Here is a 22,890-nt window from a genome sequence, read left to right on the forward strand (position 1 = left end):
TTTATAATATAAAATAAAAGCATTTATACACACACACACACACACACACACACACACACACACACACACACATATATATATATATATATATATATACACAGGTGCTGGTCACATAATTAGAAATCATCAAAAAGTTGATTTATTTAACTAATACAATTCAAAAAGTAAAACGTATGTATTATATTCATTCTTTACACACAGACTGATATATTTCAAATGTTTATTTCTTTTAATTTTGATGTTTATAACTGACAACTAAGGAAAATCCCAAATTCAGTATCTCAGAAAATTAGAATATTACTTCAGACCAATACAAAGAAAGGATTTTTAGAAATCTTGGCCAACTGAAAAGTATGAATGAAAAGTATGAGCATGTACAGCACTCAATACTTAGTTGGTGCTCCTTTTGACTGAATTACTGCAGCAATGTGGTGTGGCATGGAGTCGATCAGTCTGTGTCTCTGCTCAGGTGTTATGAGAGCCCAGGTTGCTCTGATAGTGGCCTTCAGCTCTTCTGCATTGTTGGGTCTGACACATCGCATCTTCCTCTTCCCAATACCCCATAGATTTTCTATGCGGTTAAGGTCAGATGAGTTGCTGGCCAATTAAGTACCAATAAATACCATGGTCATTAAACCGGGTACTGGTAGTTTTGGCACTGTGTGCAGGTGCCAAGTCCTGTTGGAAAATGAAATCTGCATCTCCATAAAGTTGGTCAGCAGAAGGGAGCATGAAGTGCTCTAAAACTTTCTGGTATAAGGCTGCATTGACCTTGGACTTCCGAAAACAGTGAACCAACACCAGCAGATGACATGGCACCCCAAACCATCACTGACTGTGGAAACTTTACACTGGACCTCAAGCAATGTGGATTGTGTGTCTCTTCTCTTCCTCCAGACTCTTGGACCCTGATAACCAAAGGAAACGAAAATTTAGTTTAAGAAAACTTTGGACCACTCAGCAACAGTCCAGTCCTTTTTGAAGCGAGACGCTTCTGATGCTGTCTGTTGTTCAACAGTGGCTTGACACAAGGTTTGCGACAGCTGAAACCCATGTCCTGCATATGTCTGTGCTTAGTGATTCTTGAAGCACTGACTCCAGCTGCAGTCCACTCTTTGTGAATCTCCCCCCAAAATGTTTAATTGGTTATGTTTCACAATCCTCTCCAGGGTGCGGCTATCCCTATTGCTTGAACACTTTTTTCTATCACATCTTTTCCTTCCCTTCGCTTCTCTATTAATGTGCTTGGACACAGAGCTCTGAACAGCCAGCCTCTTTTGCAATGACCTTTAGTGCAAGGTCAAGTCAGCAGTCTTCCCCATGATTGTGTATCCAACAGAACTAGACTGAGAGACCGTTTAAATGCTTTGCAGGTGTTTTGAGTTAATTAGCTGATTAGAGTGTAACACCAGGTGTCTTCAATATTGAACCTTTTCACAATATTCACATTTTCTGAGATACTGAATATGGGATTTTCCTTAGTTGTCAGTTATAATCATCAAAATTAAAAGGAATAAAAATTTTAAATATATCAGTCAATATGAAATCAACTTTTTTATGATATTCTAATTATATGACCAGCACCTGTGTGTGTGTGTGTGTGTGTATATATTATTATTATTATTGTAAAATATGCAGGAATTACATTTACATATTTCATAATGAAACACACACACACACAAAGTTACAGTCAGAATGTGTTGTAGCCACAAGCTTCTTTAAAGGAATAGTTCACCCCAAAATGGAAATTTGCTGACAGTGAGTTTGTTTCATGGGAACCGATTTGGAGAAATGTAGCATTACATCACTTGCTGAGAAACCAACTCATCTACATCTTGGATGGCCTAAGGGTGAGTACATTTATAATTTTTTGGGTGAACTATTCTAACATCTAAATACTTGTATGAAGATTCAACAACTTAGAGAGACTGAACCTGCAGATTTGCAGAGTCCTGCTGGAGGATCATGTCAGGATGAGTCTGAAGGGAAGATAAGCTCAGTCTGATCCTGTGACACACCGACCCTGACAATGAATGACCCTCCACCTCCAAATCAATCCCGTTCAAGACTACAGACCTCAGACAGTGTAACACTCACTCCTTTAATGATGAACACAAGTCTGACCATCACTCCTGGTGAGACAAATCTATGACTTGTCAGGGCCGAGCACTTTTTGCTAGTCCTGTCTGGTCCAGTGCAGTTTTAACCATCAACTATTTATTTTTTTCTTCAGTTTCTCAGAAAACACCATTTCACGTTCAATCTGTATGTCAATTAGAAATATACTGTGCATGTAATATTCAATGCTACTAGTTGAAGTATTTAAGATTTTCTGATATAAGACATTTTTAGGACTTAATTTAATTTAGGAAATTCAGACTTTAAAGAAATCCTGAAAGGGGTTTTGTTTATATAATTGTATAATTTGTGACCTTGGACCACAAACCATTCATAAGGGTAAATATATATATATATATATATATATATATATATATATATATATATATATATATATATTTTTTTTTTTTTTTTTTATTGAGATGTGAATAAATACGCTTTCTATTGATGTATTGTTTGTTCGTATAGTACAATATTTGGCTGAGATTACAATTATTTGAAAATCTGGAATCTGAGGAGATGCAAAAAAAAAAAAATACTAATCAAAAATTACGTTTTTAAATAGTTACGGTAGGAGTTTTACAAAATGTATTATAATAATATCTTTATCCTAAATTGATTTGACCCATACAATGTATTGTTGGCTTTTGCTACAAACATGTTCATGCTACTTAAGACTGGTTTTATGGTCCATGGTCTCATTTATATATTATATCATGAATATAATGTGTGTTATATAAAATGTAGAAATGTATATGAAACATATTAGTGCATATATGTACACAAGTGCTTGTGTGACGCGATTGAATTGTCATTGGCGCGTTCTCTTTTTATTCATTGGACGGCCTTGAAGTCGTTTTATTTTTTTCATTGGTTGGGAGAAATGGCGGAAAATTCCCATTGGCACAGTGAGGAGAATGGCATACGAACATCAAATGCCAATTATCTCGATATGAAAAACAATTTACACATATCGGAGTTCAAAATAAAGGACGCGGACTTTATCCAGCACATCATATATGCCATTTTATCCCTATCATTCCTGCAAATCTCCATCGACATATATCGCAATGTAGAAAGCGTCGCCTGGGGCCGCGGGTCTGTTGCTAGGTAGATTATGTTAATATATGCAAGGCAGCCATCTCTGCAGCTACCATTCAGAGGGAAGACCCACTTCAACCTTTTCCTAAAAATGATGAAAACTCTCGGGAAATCCACACCCGAAGCTTAAGCGCGGATTCAGGATCGTCTCTTAGTAAGTGTCACGTAAGATTCACAGGCTGTTTTGCGTTGGACGGTCGATTAGAGGGTAGATATATTTTGTCAAGTGTCTTCGCCGTGCTTTGTTGTTGTCTTAGTCCCACCCAAAATGGAGTCGTGTCGCGTCGCGTTTTCCTCATTCTGCCTCAGACTCTCGCGAAGCGCGTCGGGTTCATCTATGCGCGGGGAGCCAAGCGCCCCTGTCCTGCATTTCAAAACCTTTATGAAACTAGTGTACTCGATTAAAACGACATCGTAGGGCCGTTCCAGATTGAACAGGCCCTCTGCTCTCACTCCTCTGTCGTTGCCGGCGCCCAGCGCGGGTTTATGTCTGTTAAAGCTGCTGTGAAAGTGTTTCTGTGCCGCTGCTGGTTGTGTGGTATAGTCCGACTGGAACTCCCAACCTGCGGGCTTCAGACGGGGGGGAGAGAGCCTCACAGACAGCCAGAGCCCTTCATTCGCCATCACAGCCTTTATAAACTCTGTATCTGTCTCAGGGTTTGAAGAGGCCCGGGGTGATCGGCGTCTGTGTGTGTGTTTTTTTGCGTCGCTGGTGTTGGGTATCTTCTGTCCGGCCGTGTGTCTCCTCTAACGTTACCCCCGTGCAGTATTAGACTGACCGCTGCTCCAGTAGCGTTGCGCGCCCGTGTTCGGGTTAAACCGCGAGCTTTTAGCATTTCAGTAAATTACTAATAATAACACTATCAACGGATGAACTGCGTCGAGCCTGAGCTTTTATCTGTTCCGTTCACATCAGCCACTGTCAGACTGATCATGTTATTTTTTAAGTACATTAGAGTTCCATGTAAATCTCATGGCATAAATTATCATTATGATAATAATGATTTTTGTAAGCGAGTTATCCCATTAATTTGGAGTAACGTTATTTCTTATACAAGATGAACACAGTCTGGTCTGGAAAAATCTTGCGAATATGAAAACTGAGATTTCCAAAGGTTTCCCTGAGGCCAAGTCAAATGTATTTGTCTAATGCTTGACACAATGCACACCTTTGCAAGGCATCTTTACAGAAAAATAGTTTTTGTTTATAACATCTCATTCCTTTAGCTGATTGGAATTGGGCAGTTATATAGTTTACATTTTATAATAGTAGATGCAGTCAAACAGTTGAGTTTGCTATTATGTATCACCTTACATAAGATGTTGGGGATGTAACACATTACAAGTAACGTGGGTTATGTAATCAGATTACTTTTTTCAAGTAACTAGTAAAGTAACGCATTACATTTTAATTTACAAGAAAATAACTGAGTTACAAGTCCCCTGTCCCCAAATTGGGAGAAATCTGAAGTAAAGAGCCATTGTGTGCACTGTGTGAACATGATGTAGATCTAGAGTGAATGTAAATGTGCATTTATTAATCACTCGAGAAAAAGTCTTAGTATTCATCAAAATGAATTAAGAAAGTGAAATGCAAACTCAGAATATGTCACAAACTGGCAATAATTAAATATGTTAAATAACACAAATGTATCTAATCCCATATAATGAACTGATGTCTTTGCTGCTGATCTTTGATGATCCAATGCAACGGTACTTATAAGCAAAAATTACTTTATTGAACTTCTTTGTTTTGTTTTATTGCCGAAGAGTGTTAAACCTTCTTCTCCTTCTCTACGTTACAGACGTGAATTTATTTTTCCTTCAGCCTGAGGTTTATTCATTACAGTTTATGGTGTTAACAAACACCTCGGGCATCTCTGGTGACGAATGCAGGACTTCTCTAGTCATTTAGTCAAAAGGAAGGACACGTCCTCGTAAGGCTGCCACATCATAAAGCTTTGTGAAGTAAGCCTATACTTAGTAGGCAGTCTTCCTTTCGTGTCCCTCATTCAGCCTGCTTTGAAGGATGCATCAAGTGTCCTTCAATCACCCACAATCCTTTGCACACATTCCGATTCACCCTTAAACTCACCCCTTCAACCTCAAGTTCATCTGCGTTCACTTTTGAGTGCAATCTCCACATTTCAACATCCAGTTAACACCAAGTTGTGAATGGTTCTGTTTTTTGATAATCCATTACACTTGGATGTTTGTCACAACAGGAAAGATAAGACCTATCAATGAAACCTTCTGAGGTCATGTGGTGAAAATGTTGCACACTACATTATTCAGTGTATAATTTGTGATGATATTCTACTCAGGGCCATGGCCACCATAGACACCCCCCCCCCCCCATATTCAGAGCAGTGGTCAATTAATATGGGTTTTCATAATGGCTCAAGCTATTTAAAGAAGTCATGGATCTAAAATCTTAAAAAGCCATGTCACTCTGTGTAATGCATGTGCAGGTGGCTGATGAGCGGTGGATTGGTGGAGGAGGGGTTCGCTCTCACCTCGTTCTGATGCAATGGAGGCCAAGCAGGAGTCAACACATGTGTGGAGTACAGCAGCCAACAATGACACTGGAAATACTCCTCAGGTACAGCCAAACCTTACTCTGTAGTTCGATTAGTTACGTGGAACTGTTTAGTTACCTGCATCTCACATTCTTCAACCGAAAACCAATAAAGCATGTATCTCTGTTTCACTTCTCTAGAATGCACTGCCGCTCTTTCTTAATCAACAAATGCTTTAAAACATCTCTATGAAGGATCTTGATTTCAATTGCATTACAATTAAGCATGTCATCCTGCAAAAGTGTTATTGTTATGATACGATAATGTGTGCAGGTGCATTTCGAGAGCGGTGCGGTGGCTCAGATCGTGTACAGCGGAGAGCAGTCTGACCGCGCTCAGCAGCAGGTCGTGTACGCTGCAGACGGGAGCTCCTACACCTCGGTGGAGTCGGCCGAACACACACTGGTGTACATACACCCAGCCGATGGATCGCAGGTGTGGGGCACAGCCAGCACACAGGGTTATGATTCATAATTATTGCTGTAATTGTAGAAGGGTGATCGATAGACAAAGCAGCTTGTGAAGGTAATATTTTGATAAGTTTAGTCTCCTATTGCTATTATGCAACTTAATGTTAATATTAATGTTAGCTAATGCATTCAAATTTAAATATTACAACACTAAAAATGTGAATGTATTCTGTATTGCTACCAAAAGCATGTGGGGAAAGACATTAGCATCTCATTAAACGACAAATATTAAAGGGAGAGATGAACATGTTCCAGACTAAAAAAAGTAAAAATACAGTCAGAGCATTCTTTACAATCTTTTGTGTTATGAACATGTAATTGAAGAGTTTCCTGCAAAGCTGTGCTAATTTAATTTTTCACTTGCCCCACTTTGTTGTTTTCTTTGTTCCTAATTTCAGCTCCATATTTAATGATTGATTTATTGTGCAAACAGGTGATGTGTAATAAGCTGTGCAATCGATTGCAGAATAAACCCCTTAAAAGTGTGATACAAGATCGGTCACTTTGTTGGGTTAAGTTTGTGGTGATTATTGGCGGACTGAATGTTATTTTCATATGTACTCCTTCTGATAAATAATCTCGAACACTGTAACTCAGGTTTACTGCTCTTTTTCGTTCCTGTTCAGGCGGTGTTTACAGATCAGCCCCAAGTGGCCTATATTCAGCAAGATGGCACAACACAACAGGTAGTGTGGCATTCCATAGCATTATCAGGTATTTATTTTATTTATTTTTCATTGATGTTGACCACTAACATTATCTGTTGCATGTCAGGTGACTGTGTTGCTTCCCAGCGGTCAGAACATGAACACTGCAAATCTGCACGTACTGAGTAATGTAGCTGATGGCCCACAGGCGATCCTGGAGCCTGTGACACAGGTGAACCCGCACTGTGAAACATATCCAGCAGGAGTTTTTGTGTTGATTTGGAATCATAGACTCAAACCTCTTTTACCTCCTTCAAATCGTGTTCCAGGGATGCTGATTGCTTTAACCCTCAAGACAAAATGATCACCTGCAGCAACCGTATAAAAGTAGCCCAATTCTCCAGGAAAACCACTGACTTATTTTGCTTTACACTACATTAGTTATATATCAAAACTTAGGTCTAGATTTCTTCTGAAAGAAAAATGGTAATTTCTGTGAAAATGGGTTTGCAAAAAATACAGTAAAATACTGTAATCATCTGTCCACAAATATTTGGGAAATTATGCAAATGTGAAAATAAAGCATAACTGGCACTGTGTCTCACAGTTCTCAAATGCACATGAAAGGGGGGGTGAAATGCTCGTTTTCACTCAATATCCTGTTAATCTTGAGTACCTATAGAGTAGTACTGCATCCTTCATAACTCCAAAAAGTCTTTAGTTTTATTATATTCATAAGAGAAAGATAGTCTGTACGATTTTTCCCGGAAAAACACGAGTGGCTGGAGGCGTGACGTGTGGGCGGAGCTAAAGAATCACGAGCGCGAGTAAGCTTTTGCATTGACGCCGTGGGGACAAAACCAACCAAAACAAACCATGGCTAACAGTCAGATTCCGCGTATATTTATGATCCAGAATCAGATCCAGAGGCTGAAATTGAACAAGAGCAGCATCAGCAATCAGTCTCTATGTGGTATGTAACGTACTGAAACTGTATATATTTGCTTAGCGGTTTTGGAAAATGTCATCTTTTTTTTTTTTTTTTTAAGCTGTACATGTGGAAAGTGCAGTTTGATGACAACATCGCATGTTGTTTACTTGATGTGCTTACACGCCGATAGCTAAATTAATAACACAGAGATATTTGAAGCAGTTTTACTCACGGCCTGCGGTTCCAACACACGATCGTGACCCTTTTTCGTTGGGACTGCATTACCCTTAAGAAATAAACGATGTGCAAATCCGGCGTCAAACTGGGCCTTGTTTGTAAAACAAGCATCTTCGAAATGCAGGGAACAAACACAAACACTTGCACAACTTCGTCGATGCTCTGTAAAAATAAACTCCATCCACTGGTCCCTTAATGCTGTTTTTTTTTTGGTAATCTGTGCAGGGTTGTCTTGCCCTGGCAACCAAAAACGCACTCCTTTTGTGACATTTCGTGACGCTCTCGCTCTGATCAGTGAAGTCTGTTGTGCTCTCATTGCTCTGCTATACGGGAGCGCGCTCTTCCGGCAGAAGTGCCCTCAGGACCCATATAAGGAAATTCCGCTCCATCTAACGTCACACAGAGCCATACTCGAAAAAAACTTTCCGAAACTTGTGACAAACCGGAAGTAATATTTTTGGAACCGAAATACTCCTTCAAACGTACAACTTAATTTTTGAAACTTTGTCCATGTTTAGCATGGGAATCCAACTCTTTAACAGTGTAAAAAACTCAGTATGCATGAAATAGCATTTCACCCCCCCCTTTAAATTCACACATGCAGACAGTTTGTTTCAGTGTGAACCGAGATGCTGAAAACAGAGTCGTGCGCTGCTCACATGAACACAGTGCTGTGCTGCAATTAGTTTGATCTTTTATTTTATTCTGAGGGGCCGTTTACACAACAACATTTTCAGTCTAAAATGTGTAATTTTCTTTTTTTTTTTACACAGCAGCTGGGTTTTGGGCACTGAAAAAGCATAATTTTGAAAACAGGTTTCAAAGTGCAAGTTTTTGGAAACGCCACCATTATTGTTTCTGTGGAAACACCCAACAGGGGTATTTTTGAAAACAGTGACGTCATACGCATGCGTAGTATGTGTTAGGTTTGTAGACATGCACAGTACGTGTCGATTATAAAGGCAAGTGCGAACAAACATACACAACCGTGGTGGAGTGTATGGTACTGTTGTTGCTGCTGAAGAGCTGGCTAACACTCCTTCAGCAAAGTGTGGATTTACTTCACCAATATTACAACCAACAGTGGAGATGCATCTCATACAATCGTCACTTCCCTACAGCACCAATCTACTGGCCTTGCATACGTAGTCAGCATTTTTGGCCGTTTTTCCGCATATTTGTGTTAACACGAATAGTAAACAAAAAAAAATTGTGTATGCGTGAAACTTTTTAAAAACACAAGGGAAAACCGTTTCCATTTTTTGACTACATCGTTGTTGTGTAAACATGGCCGGAGAAGTGAGCTGTTCACCTGAAAGGCCTCTTAACATTGTCTTACCATAGGCATGAGACTACAGTGTATGAAATAAAGCATCACTTGCATTAGTGAAGCCAGATTAACCTCCTCTTGACTAGAAAGTGATTGTTTCCCAACAGAGCCAACTTGCTGTGACTAATGCAGCTCTTCCGAACATGCCGGAGGCCTCGTCGAGTCCCCTGGGGGCCACCGATTCCACTGTGGATTCAGAGGATGAGGAGGAAGACAACGATAGCGACGATTCTGACATGGACGACTGGGAACCCAGGACGCCCCAGCCGTTCACCCCTCAGAACCTCTGTGAGGAGACATTTAACACTCAAGTGGTGCAAGGAAATACGTTTTAGTTCTCTTGCAAAATGCAAGGTCGAGTCTTTTGAATATGATCATGTGTTATTATTTCTGTGTGTAGGGTGTGAAGACTGTAACAATGCTAATCTTGGAGCATGTATGAAACACGGTCCTCTGCACCCCATCCTGAGCCGCCCTGTGATGTCCAAGGCTCGGGCCAGTCTTCCTCTCGTCCTGTATATCGACCGCTTCCTGGGCGGAGTCTTTACCAAGAGGCGTATCCCCAAACGCACACAGTTCGGTCCTATAGAGGGGCCGCTGGTGTCACAGAGCCAGCTGCAGGACACGCACATCCACCTCAAAGTACGACAAACCTCTTAATCTACATAGTTTTCTAGTATTGTGTGTAAAATTCTCACATCCTGCTGTTTGCTTCTGTGTAGTTATACATGCTAGACCCTGAAAAAGAAGGCGAGAGGGCAGAGGACCTCTGGTTTGACCTGACTGATGAAGAGCGATGTAACTGGATGATGTTTGTCCGGCCGGCTCAGAATCACCTGGAGCAGAACCTGGTGGCTTATCAATACGGCTCGGACATCTTTTACACCACCATTAAGAACATACAGCCCAAACAGGAGCTTAAGGTGCGCTTAAAGGAACCCTTTCTCATCTGTATCAAAAGACTGGTCCATATTGCTAAACATTTTATTATTAGTTGATTTCTACCAGTGTTAAATATTAATTGAAGATACTATTTTAGTTTCTCTTAATATTTGGATTTTATTTTAATATTTTCTTTTTTTGATTTTAATTTTAGTCTTGTCATTTTTATTATAAAAAAAAAAAATGTTTTGTTCTTTTATTTTTAGTTTTTTTAATACTTAATCTAAAACTAAACAAAACTAAGAAGTGTTGCTTTTGCAACTAGCTGAAATAAAGTACGTTTCTGTTGGTTATGTGGTTGTTTTTTTATTTTATTCTATACTTCAAGTAAAGAGTTTCACATGCGGTCTTCTCTTCAGGTGTGGTACGCTGCATCATATGCCGAGTTTGTCCACCAGAAAGTTCATGATGTCACAGATGAAGAGAGAAAAGGTAAATTGTCATTGTCTTCTTTGAAATTAGTATCTGCTGGAAGTGTTATAGTTGAGGACATTAGTGATTCATTCACATAGCCACAGGCATGAAAGACTAGATATTTACTAAGGATGTAATTGCTAACTTTCTCAGAGTTCCAGTCATTTTGCGTGTTTTTTTCTTCTTCAATACAATAAAATGTAAAATGAAGTTTAAATATGTGCATTAATTTCAGTTAATTATATTTACATAATATCATATCCTTTGGAAAGAATGTAATATTTCTTAAAGCTTCTGATCACATCAATGACACTGATTACACACGGATCAAAGCTTAAAACCTTAAATCTATATGAATCTATTAATCAAAAAAACGTCATCCATATAACAACAATGGGAGTCATGAATTAAAAAAGAATCACACTAAATGCTTATAAACTCCTCCTTTAACTATTAAACTTCGAACTGTACCCCTAGTATTTACATCTGATCTATGATGTTATCTCAGTATTATCTGAAAAAGATGTTTCTCTTGTGGTTCCTGGGTCAGTTTTACGTGAGCAGGAGAAGAACTGGCCGTGCTATGAGTGTAACAGACGGTTCATGAGCTCAGAGCAGCTTCAGCAGCACTTAAACATGCACGACGACAAGCTGAACCTCATCCAAAGGTGACTGATTTCTCCGATGTTTATGATCGTATTCCTGACAGTAGCTATGTTTCCATCTACCTATTTTCATGCACATTTGGGATATCACATATAAAACGCTGAATGGAAACGCAAGATGCACATAAATTCTTAAAATGCACATTAAAACGAAGTCGGATACATTTCCTATCCAGTAAGAAAACGTGCGTATAAACTATTATGGAAACACTCTCGGGAAGTTATCTTGGAAAGCAGCTCTCAACTACGTCAAAATAAAAGTCCCGCCTCTTAACACATCGGACAAGCAGAAAAACATATTGACAGATGCCAATAGTTGACAAATGGCAAATATCGGCCAATATATCAGTCGACCACTATTCGTCTGCATGCTCCGAAGCTCGTAATTTATTGAAAACAAACATTTATTTACAAACATACAAACAAAAAATTTATTATATATTATTATTATATAAAGTGCCTTCTCCCACTGCAGCAAATGAAGTTTTTCTTTGTGATATTTAGCGCAGGTTATTCAGGAAGTAATGATTTTGTTGTCTTTAACTCTCTGGATGGAAACAATCCTTTATTCGAACGATTCATGCAATATTCCAAGTTTGCACATAGGTTTTATTCAAAACGTTGGATGGAAACATAGCAAGTGAGTCCATTGCAGAATCTGGCAAAAATTCTTCTTTTCCAGGCCAAAAGGCCGCGGCCGAGGAAGGGGCAGGAAACGATTCGGTGCTGCACGGCGACCAGGACGACGTACGAAATTCATCTGCCCACAGACTCCTGTTGAGAGTGCTGACAAAACACAGGTACTGCAGACCTCATTTACTCACCATCATGTCATTTCAAAACCGTAAGATATTCATCCAACTTCGAAACACTTTTTTTTTTTTTTTTATAAAACTTGAGAGATTTATGTCCCTCCACTGAAAGTCCATTTACCGTATTTTTCGGACTATAAGTCGCACCTGAGTATAAGTTGCATCAGTCCAAAAATACGTCACGATGAGGAAAAAAACATATAAGTCGCACTGGACTATAAGACGCATTTATTTAAAACCAAGAACCAAGAGAAAACATTATCGTCTACATCCACGAGAGGGTGCTCTATGTTTTCAGTGTAGACTACAGGAGAACTGAGCAGCATAGAGCGCCCTCTCGTGGCTGTAGACGGTAATGTTTTCTTTTAGTTCATTGTCTTAGTTCATTTCTCTCGGTTCATGTCAAATTAATTTGGATAAATAAGTCGCACCTGACTATAAGTCGCAGGACTAGCCAAACTATGAAAAAAAAAGTGCGACTTAAAGTCCGGAAAATACGGTACCCAAAATTTGATGCCTCAAAAAGTTAATAAAGACATCGTAAAAGTAATCCATGTGAATGGAACAGTTTAAAAAGTCTTCTGAGGAGGCAAATTTTGTATTATAAGATGAACAGATATAATTTAGACTTTTATTCACATATAAACATTGATTAACTCACACACATAGAATCATCAAATATGGCAAGGTTAGCTAAAATTAGTTTGCTCGATGCAGAGTGGATCTCTGATCTCTTTATGAACGTTTAAACGTTTGAATCGACAGCAAAACTTTTGTCTTGGTACCTGCTGTAGGAGCTTTTAGCATCTGTAGATAAACTACCATTTGAGGAGCGAACGGACGGAGCTCTAAATGGGCTGAAGGGGGTAGAAATGGCAGCTGAATCGATGGAGACCGAGACGGAAGAAGGGCTTGATACCCCAGAAACCCACACCGAGGTACTGCAAGAGGAGGGGGATTCTGTCACCCCACCTCCAGCCACAGAAGTCCCAGAGTCTGCCAAAGAGGACCTGTCTCAGACAAGTCCCGAAGACCCCCACCTCACACCACAGGACATGAGGAGGGCGAGGAGGATTAGGGTAAGAGGAGTGACCCACAACCTCAGATCTCTGCATTGTAGTGTGTTGAGTAGGCTAGAGTTATTTAACAGTAGCGTGTGTGTGGCTGTGTCTTTCTCTTTTGTTGCGTGCTGCACGTTAAGGTGGACATGCAGGTAGGTCTAATGTGGGCCAGAGTGGAGTCAGAGGAAACTTCCTCCTTCAGTCAATACAGTGTTGACTCCCTACATCCCCATTACATCTGTCTGTATCCGTTCAGTCCCCGAGCTTCATCATTTAACCAACAGCAGAGTTTTAGGACAGCTGCTCCAGAAATGAACATTCACATCATTTAATTGTAGGATACTAGGCCCGGATTGATTGAATATTGATTTTGATCAACAAATATCAAATCTTAAATCCAAAGAATCTATGCTGTTTTCTGGTGATGCATGAACAAAACATTGCTTAGTTTTATATGTAGCTTGCCTACCGTGCAATATTCACAATAAGCTTTGTGCTTCATTACTTTCAATATTAAACAAAGTCTTAGATTTTAAATTGAATTTGAATCATAAAATTACACGGAATACCATTTTTGTGCTGAGTGCTCATAAACCCTCTTTATTTTAAATGTTCATATTTTAACAAAAATAGAAGTAGAAAGTTAATTACAGAATTAAAAAGAAAAATAGGCTTGTGTGAAATTTAAATGTTTGTTAATGAGAGTTGATCTGAAATTAAATCGTTAAAAATTGTTAAATTTGGACTGGTTGTTATCTAAACCCTTCAGTATTATAGTAATTTACTGATGGACAGCTTGTATACTGTACCTGATCTATAGCCAAATGAATTGATATCTAAATCAGAATCAAATCAAATCAAGAGCTTGTTGTGAGCTGGAATTGAACTGAACTGGGAAATCTGTTAATAGCGAGCACTAGTGCTTACTCTTGTGCTTCAAAAATGCCAAAAAACACTGTAAAAGTGGTTCACACTACTAATACAGTAATTTGACAAAATAAAAGCTCCATTGTTTAACATTTGAAAGCAAATAAATTAAGAGAGCCATTAATATTGGCAATGTAAACCATTCTTTGCTTTCCATGGATGAAAGTGTTTTGGTTTTGGAACGATGTGAAGCAGAATAAATGACAGAATGTTCATTTTTGTGTGAACGAGCTACAACTGGAAGATGTTTGTCCTGTTTGTGTTCTGCATGTAAAGGAAGCGCCTTGTTTCAGCCGCCCACCTCTGTGACATACAGACCACCCGAGTGCATTGTGTCATCGCTCACAGATCATATGACTTCAGTGTAATCGAAGTGATTCCTCATCATCCTGCTTGGATTCTTCACCTGGTCGTCTTCTCATTCCTCCATGCTTTCTCTCTTCCCTTACCCAGAATGCCGCTCTCCAGCATCTATTCATCCGTAAGTCCTTTCGACCCTTTAAATGTTCTCATTGCGGGAAAGCCTTTCGAGATAAAGACAAGCTGGAGCAGCACATGCGATACCACGGGCGGGACGGCTGCCGTCACATGTGCCATCAGTGCGGTAAGGGCTTCCTGTCCAGCTCTGCGCTTGAGGATCACCTGCAGCTGCACTCGGACCAGCGCACCTACTCCTGCCTCTTCTGCGCCGAGTCCTACGACAGACTGGACCTGCTCAAAGTGCATGTGGAGGTTCACCTGGTCAACGGCTGCTTTTCCTGTCCTTCCTGCAAGAAAACCTTCACAGACTTCATACAGGTGTGGTGTGCTAACAAACAGATGTACACATAATCGCAAAGTAGTTCACATAAAAATGAAAATATGCTGAAAATTGACTTCGTCCATGATAGAGGGGTAGATGAGTTTATCATGACATCACTTGCTTACTAATGGATCCTCTGCAGTGAATGGGTGCCGTCAGAATGAGAGACCAAACAGCTGACAAACATCTATTAATGTTTTGTGAAAATGAAACGCTGCTTGTTTTTAAGAAAGAAATCCATCACTTAGACAATTTAACCATCATTTTTGGGTGCCCAAAATCAATAATAATGCTTACTCCAGTGAAAAAGACCATCCCACGTTATCCTCTCACATCAAAATCCACCAATATATACATTTTACTAGTGGCTGAAGGACACTTTTGTTCATGTATAGCAAAATAAAGTAAACTGTGACATTATATCCAACAAATCTTCATATAATGGACTACCAGTAAAACTTTGGGACCAAAAATTATTCAGACATTTTGACCTGACCATGTTCTGCTTAAAATGTTTTTCTTCAATTGCTAATGGGACCTTTTTACCCCACAGACGGAACAAAGTGAAGCATTGCTTGGTAATTGGTTGACCTCAATTGGTATTATTTAATTGAGTGCTTGAATCTATCAGCTTCCAGCTATTCAACCCTGATTCATTACATACCTTTCTTAGTTATCGGACATTATCAAGATGAATTCGTTTTTACAGTCGTTCTAAACTATAGTGAATAAACTCTGATAATGTGAGAAATCTTGACAGTGTCTGATTACATTTTGGTTTGACTGTATATAGTTGTTTTTAAACCGTGATTAATCTGTGCATATTTCTCCCCTCATTCAGACAAAATTATAGTTATTATTATTATTATTATTACACAATTTATTCCAAATGCACAGGTTTTGTCTTCGCTAGATGTGAATTGATGGCCTGAAGTGGTGTGGATTATTGTGAGGTTTTTAGCAGTTGTTTTGGACTCTCATTCTGACGGCACCCATTCACTGCAGAGGATCCATTGGTGAGCATGTGATGTAAAGCTTTGATAACAAGTGGATTTTCAAGGGGGAAAAAAATGAAATCAAAAGTGTCTGGTCTGGTTACATGGCAGTATTCTGATGTTTAATGGTGTGATTAGCCAATCATGCATCTGTGTCGTGCAGGTTAAGAAACATGTGAGAAGTTTCCACTCCGAGAAGATCTTCCAGTGTACAGAGTGTGATAAAGCCTTCTGCAGGCCTGATAAACTACGCCTCCACATGCTTCGCCACTCTGACCGCAAGGACTTCCTGTGCTCCACCTGTGGAAAACAGTTTAAGGTGATTCAGATATGCCCAGATGAATATCGTTCATGCATAAAAGTATCCACAAATAAATTCAGTGCATTGTGATGTTTATGCGTCTTTAAGCTTTGAACCCAAATACAGTTAGGCATGAAACACGAAAAGAATGTGTCTGAGTGTTTAACAACTTCTCATTTATTTTGTTGTGTGTTGCTTCTCCTTTGTTGGCCAGAGGAAGGATAAACTACGGGAGCACATGCAGAGGATGCACAACCCTGAACGTGAGGCCAAAAAGGCGGACCGCATCCACCGCACCAAAGCTTTGAAACAGAAGGAGCCCACCACCGACTTTGAGAGCTTCATGTTTAAATGCAGACTCTGTATGATGGGCTTCAGAAGACGAGGAATGCTGGTATTTACTTTTTAAAAAAATCTTAAATCTAGGATCTTTTTTGGTGTCTCTTAGGCTTTCTAAAATGAGTCTTTTTTTTCTAAAATTTTTTTACATTTTTTTTACTGTCCTGTCCACAGGTGAATCACCTGTCTAAACGACATCCTGAGATGCGATTGGAGGAGGTTCCTGAGCTGACGCTGCCCATAATTAAACCCAACAGAGATTACTTTTGCCAGTACTGTGATAAGGTCTGGACTTCTTCAACACATGAATGTTCTTCTGGGGTTGTTCATGATAGCTGTGAGCTCTGCCAATTCTGACTTACCACCTTCTTTGGTTCTGCTCATTTTAACGGCATTGGCTGCATTTATAATAGTCAACATTTGAAGTGGATCAAAACCTTTCATCAAAGTTGTCCTTAAACTAAAATGCGTTCTTGTATTAGAACAACTTTGCTGAACTTTTTTGATCCACTTCAAATGTCAGCTGCTGTAAGACAATCGCAGTGTGTCCTCGTGCCTCCTCTGAAAATAGTTAAATATAATATAATAGCATATATAATATATATATAATAGCAACTTAAAATAAATGATTTCTGTATTAATATACTTTAAAAATAAAAATTTTCCTGTGATGCAAAGTGAATTTTCATCAGCCATTACAGCAGTCTTCAGTGTCACATGATCCTTCAGAGATCAAATATGCTGATATATTATTAATGTTGGAAAGAGCTAAATATTCTTTTTGGAAACCGTATATACTTTTAAATGAATAAAAAGCTAAAGAACAGAGTTTATTAAAAAATTAAATTTAAAAAAACTTTAAATTGATAAAAAAAGTGATAGTTAATACTTATATTGTTAGAAAATTAATAAATGCTCTTTTAAAAATTAATTAACGTAAAAAATCTTACTGAACCAACCTTTTGAACAGCACACACACACACGTATATTTATATCATGCAATTATAAACAACTGAAGAAGGTAATTCATCCCTGTAAGTAGTAATTGTATTTTTTAATTATGTTATTATGTTCAGGTGTATAAAAGTGCCAGTAAGAGGAAGGCCCACATTTTGAAGAACCACCCTGGGGCAGAACTGCCCCCCAGTATCCGGAAGCTGCGTCCGGCCGGTCCGGGAGAGCCTGACCCCATGCTGAGCACACACACACAGCTGACCGGCACCATCGCTTCTGCACCTGTCTGCTGCCCACACTGTGCCAAACAGTACAGCAGCAAGGTACAGCCATCAATGACATGCTGAGTGTTCATCTGTATGGATTTATGTGTCCTAACTTATGTCTTTGTTTATTTTTAGACCAAGATGGTCCAGCACATCCGTAAGAAGCATCCGGAGTATCAGTACAGCAGCAGCAGCAGCATCCCGGCACCTCTGGCTGCTACCGTCATCAGCAGCGCTCCTGCCGTCATCACAACAGACGGCAGTACTGCGGAGACCGTGGTGGTGAGCACGATGTGCACGCTCAGACACACTCCCCCAAACACGTCAAAACAACAGCTAATGAATTCTGTTGAATGATTTTAATTTAGAGTTGTCTTTTAAAGAGATATCAGTAAAGTGTTACTGATTAGATGATCGGTAACGACCCAGTATTCATCAGTTTCTGTCTTCCTCCTAGACGACCGATCTGTTGACCCAGGCCATGACGGAGCTGTCCCAGACCCTGACCACAGACTACCGCACAGCACAAGGGGATTTCCAGAGGATCCAGTACATCCCAGTGTCTCAGGCAGGAGGAGGCCTGTCCCAGCCACAGCACATACAGCTGCAGGTGGTGCAGGTGGCCCCGGTACGCACACACTCATACACACTCGCTGTTTTGCTCTTTATTACTTCATTATTGCTTTCATTCTTTTGACTTCATGAACTTCTGAGCGGTACTGTTTGCATATATAGTACATACACAGTGTTCTCTGCTTCTATTTTGCATACTTGTGTACATAATCAGTTTATGTGTAGTGCTTTTCTGTCTTCTGGTGAGTTTTGGACTGATTTGATAAGCGAGGGCTGTGTCTGTTTGTCTCTGCAGGCGTCCTCTCCTCACTCTCAGCACTCTACAGTCGATGTGAGTCAGTTACATGACCCTCACAGTTACAGTCAGCACTCTATTCAGGTTCAGCACATCCAGGTGGCTGAGCCCACGGGGACGGTGCAGGCCAATGCACAGGTGAGACACCGATTTTTACAGGATATGCATCCTGTGTAGAGCTGAACAATACTTTTTCCAGACATGTACTACTGATGTTTTGCATTTCTGCTTCATAGACTACCAAGTCTTGCCAACGGTGAATTTAGATCCCCCTTAGATAAATGTATGCACTGCAGGTTTTTTAAATTGTATGGATTTTCTCTGGCAAGTCACCAGAATCATGCTTGATGGATTAAAGTTTAAAAAGAATAAATTGTAATTATTAGTATTGTAATTTTTACAGTACTGTAAAATAAAAGATTTATTAAATACTTGATTTATTTTACATGACAATGGTATTACTACAATATATTTCTTATTTTTATATTTCTATTTAATAATAATAATTGCAAAAAAATTATTTAATAGAAAATATTTTAAAAATATATATTATTTAATAGTCATGCTGAATAAGTTTAAAACAGTGGGAATATAGCTCATGAAATCTCAAGTAAAATAGTTACTGAAAAATGTTTAAGTTGGTTCTTGTAAAGATTATTTTATATTAATATTTTTTTATATCAAGATTTTTTCCAATTTGTTCAGCCCTAAAATGATTAAAATAAAATAAAAAAGTTATGTTTTTAGATTAAAAGTTTTATAATTCTGCTGAAAATTCCAGTTTTTTCATACTGCGATACATTTCGCAATTTTTTTTTAAAGCATATTCACACCAAGACCACATTTTTGGTCCATGATGTTATATTAGGATGATATATAAAAATGTTATGCTTTTGTGTAGTTTAGTGGCATCAGTCTTACCATCTCTTACATTTGAACACTTTCTATCATCCAATCAGGTTTCAGCTCAGCCTCTAAGCCCCTCCTCTCAGCAAGCGGCTCAGGAGCTTAGCACCACCCAGCTGACCCCTGTGACCCTCGCTCAGGGCCAGACTCTACAGACGTCCACCAATCAGACGCAAGGTGCTGCTCAGCATGCGTACCTACCCAGCAACTGGAACTACAGGAGTTACCGTAAGCATCTTCAGCAAAAGCTTCTGTAATAGATATTTATCAATATATTAATCTGCATTTATACAGAAAACATGATGGCAGCATTGTGTTTTCCTCCCTTTGCTCCCGTAAGCCTCTGAGATCCAGATGATGGCTCTTCCTCATACTCAGTATGTGATAGCAGAGGCCAGCACCCCCGTCACTGCGTCCGGCAACAGCAGTCAGGTCAAGACGGTGAGTGGAACAGCTATCTGGCTTCCACAAAAATTCCACTGTTTTTGTTTTCATATTGTAGTGCAATTATGTTTTGGTTTCTGGTGGAGTGCAGACACATTATGTGATCTCGGAAGGACAGACGGAGCTGGATGGTAAGCCGCTGAGTGTCCCTTCATCCGCTGGGCAGGTTCACCCCGACCCACTGGAGCAGCCGGCCGTCAGTCAGCAGACCACCACGCAGTACATCATCACCACCACCACCAACGGGACAGGGGCCAGTGAAGTTCACATCACCAAACCCTGACCCTCAATCACACATGAAGAAACTGATTTGTCGTCTTCAGCTGCAGAGTTACTTTAAATGAACAGATTTCTGATTTATTTTCTTGAAGAGTTAAAAAGATGAACTCAAATAGTGAAGATGTTTTTGTATGAAAAATAATAAAAACACTGGAGTGGGTAACTGTGTTTCTCTAGACACCCAAAAATACCTAATTGTGTTTGTTTTCAGGAACTATCATGACTTTTAACCTGTGACATCTTGCCTTTTATCTTCATTTTGGTATTTTTTTTTTTTCCCTCTTTATTTTTTTAATTCAGTAAAGTACTGAAAGATTCATACTTAAGACTGATGAGAGACCTTTAAAAGGATTTTTTTTTTAATTATTATTTCTTTGTTTCCCCACAATAAAAGGGGTCAAGCGCTGTGGATCCTCATTTCGCTGGCTTTTGTTTGAATATATTTGGAAATCTTCATGTAAAATTTGGCACAGCCGCAAAGCCTGGAAAAATACTGCCTTGATGAGCAGGCGGATCTTATAAAAGATCACAATTTACCCCAAAATCCAAAGAGAGAATTAGAATTTGCACAGAGAATGTGAAGCTTTGTGACTTAATTTTTGTTACTATAAAGTGTTAGAATTAAATTTAGCTTGATTGTCATGAACATAATGTCACGATGCAAAAATATACTTCAGTTTCTTACGATGAAATGTAATGTATTTTTGTAATGTGTTTTAGAGTGGAATATGACCTTGACATTTCATTTCGAGAATCTAACATCAATCTCAAAATCGCATTATTTTGATAACGCAAAACTTCCCAGATCAGATCGTCAATCCCCACATCAGCTCCCTTGCAAATGAAAGCGAACCCCAAATGATTACTTAATTATATTAACTATAAATAATTAAAATATGCTCCACTGAAGAAGTCAACTGCCAGAATGAGGTTCAGATGAAGGTTGAACCCTTTATACCCTCCAAAAAATCCTCCAAAAAATCCAAATCAGAGTCCTCATATTATTTTATGCATTATCTGTTAAAACGACTGGAAGATCTTGTGTATTTCATGTAACTTGTGTTTATGGACATACTAGTATTTATTTGGGTTTTGCACATCCATTAGTGGAGCACTGCTGCAACTTTAGAACCTGAGAAAGGGAAATGTATCCAGCATACACTATTTATACTGAGACAAACTTGTACAATGTAAAAAAAAAATCTGTACTATGATGAGTATTGTAATTATTGACAGTTTATGTACAGTAATGCGCCTCAGTGTCTCTGGGTTGGTGTCTCCTGTTGTTCCTAGTGATCGTAAATAAACATCCTTTTGTAGACTTCATGTCTTTATCATCTGCCAGTTCTCAAATCCCTCATCTTGGCTTTATTTTGACTTCCTATTTTAAAAGCAGTATTATGGAATAAATACAAAACTAAGATCTATCTACAGTAGAATTTCAAGTATAATGTAATCTTTTGACAATTTCCCCCATTTAAACCCAGTAACAGAATACTCCTGTTTTACTCCGTACTGAAGCTTGATTTGTTCACATTCTGTAGCTGCACAAACCAATGGTTTTTTAGTACGCTAGACCTTGAAGGAGCAGCGTCATTTCATCAGAAGCATTCGACTGAAGTGACGGTCATTGATTTGCATGCAATCTCACCAATAGAGATCCCAGTTGGCCATGCCCAGGAGTAGGAAGTTCCTCTGGTGGAGTGGGCCCTCACACCTTTGGGGCTTTGTTAGCCTTCTGAGGTATAAGCCAAGGCTATGGCGAAGACTATCCAGTGAGAAAACCTCTGCTTTGTAACTGGCAGCCTTGTAAAGCGACTGTCTTAACAGGTTGCCATCAGCAGGGCGGTTTTAAGTGACAAAGGCCACAGCTTTGCAAAATGGAGTGGTTTGAAGAGACTACAGACAAGTCCCAGACTGGCACAGCCTGAAGACAAGAATGATTCAGGATCCGCCAATCAATTGGCCAGCTTCGTAAAAAGTGTGAGGGGCCAGAGACAGTCCAAATAGTAGGACCGCATACTGATAGGCCACTCTCTCGAATACAAATCTCAAGAAAGGTCTGTGATGATGTAGATATGAAAATCTTTCAGATCTTTCATATCCACCATCAGGAAACAGTCCTCAGGACAAATGTGTGCCAAGATCTGTTTCAAAGATCTGTACACTCAGACATCTTGAATGGAATAGAAGTCTGAATGATACCCCTGAAACAAGGTGGCCTGTGAGTGAACTGAAGCGAGTAACCTTGTCTTATTGTGTTTAGAACCCAGATGGACGTGCCCGGAATGGCTGCTCTAAGCCGCGAGCCGTGATGCAATGGGTTCTAATCTTGCGAATGAAGGCTTGGTGTTAGGAGGAGGGGAACTGGCAACCAAAAGGTTGCGTGGGAAAGGGAAATTTGCTCTTTTGAGTATGTGGGTCCTCTATCATAGCAGTAAAACATTCAGGTACGTGGACTTATATGGAGGTCAGCTCTGCCCCTTCTGGTGGGCTAAATCG

General features: G+C 39.4%; 1 protein-coding gene across 3 annotated transcripts; it reads left to right on the plus strand.

Annotated features, from left to right (window-relative positions):
- The first annotated feature begins 3,109 nt into the window (after positions 1 to 3,109).
- prdm10 (PR domain containing 10) lies at positions 3,110 to 21,714 on the plus strand. 3 transcript variants are annotated; one of them, XM_026288052.1, is made up of 25 exons: positions 3,431 to 4,932; positions 5,025 to 5,187; positions 5,691 to 5,821; positions 6,072 to 6,233; positions 6,895 to 6,954; positions 7,043 to 7,147; positions 9,521 to 9,701; positions 9,814 to 10,055; positions 10,136 to 10,336; positions 10,715 to 10,787; positions 11,320 to 11,437; positions 12,117 to 12,234; positions 13,041 to 13,325; positions 13,448 to 13,459; positions 14,688 to 15,032; positions 16,195 to 16,350; positions 16,547 to 16,726; positions 16,846 to 16,956; positions 17,748 to 17,948; positions 18,027 to 18,173; positions 18,349 to 18,519; positions 18,760 to 18,897; positions 19,719 to 19,893; positions 20,006 to 20,106; positions 20,201 to 21,714. In XM_026288052.1, exons 3-25 carry the CDS (start codon positions 5,750 to 5,752, stop codon positions 20,390 to 20,392), a joined length of 3,546 nt encoding a protein of 1,181 aa, XP_026143837.1. In that variant the 5' UTR covers positions 3,431 to 4,932; positions 5,025 to 5,187; positions 5,691 to 5,749; the 3' UTR covers positions 20,393 to 21,714. The 3 variants fall into 3 exon arrangements, with proteins under 3 accessions (XP_026143835.1, XP_026143838.1, XP_026143837.1); XM_026288050.1 differs by lacking the exons at positions 3,431 to 4,932; positions 5,025 to 5,187 and adding an exon at positions 3,110 to 3,373; XM_026288053.1 differs by lacking the exons at positions 3,431 to 4,932; positions 5,025 to 5,187; positions 13,448 to 13,459 and adding an exon at positions 3,112 to 3,373.
- Positions 21,715 to 22,890: the final 1,176 nt, after the last annotated feature.

The sequence above is a fragment of the Carassius auratus genome, chromosome 18 (genome assembly GCF_003368295.1).
Source record: "Carassius auratus strain Wakin chromosome 18, ASM336829v1, whole genome shotgun sequence".
Taxonomy (NCBI): domain Eukaryota; kingdom Metazoa; phylum Chordata; class Actinopteri; order Cypriniformes; family Cyprinidae; genus Carassius; species Carassius auratus.

What these genes read in the sequence shown, in the direction of transcription:
- prdm10 (XM_026288050.1), top strand. Translation starts at nt 5,750, where the DNA reads ATGGAGGCCAAGCAGGAGTCAACACATGTGTGGAGTACAGCAGCCAAC. An exon ending in TCCTGGAGCCTGTGACACAG is followed by an intron (nt 7,148 to 9,520) that starts GTGAACCCGCAC and finishes GTTTCCCAACAG; the next exon opens with AGCCAACTTGCTGTGACTAA. An exon ending in ACACGCACATCCACCTCAAA is followed by an intron (nt 10,056 to 10,135) that starts GTACGACAAACC and finishes GCTTCTGTGTAG; the next exon opens with TTATACATGCTAGACCCTGA.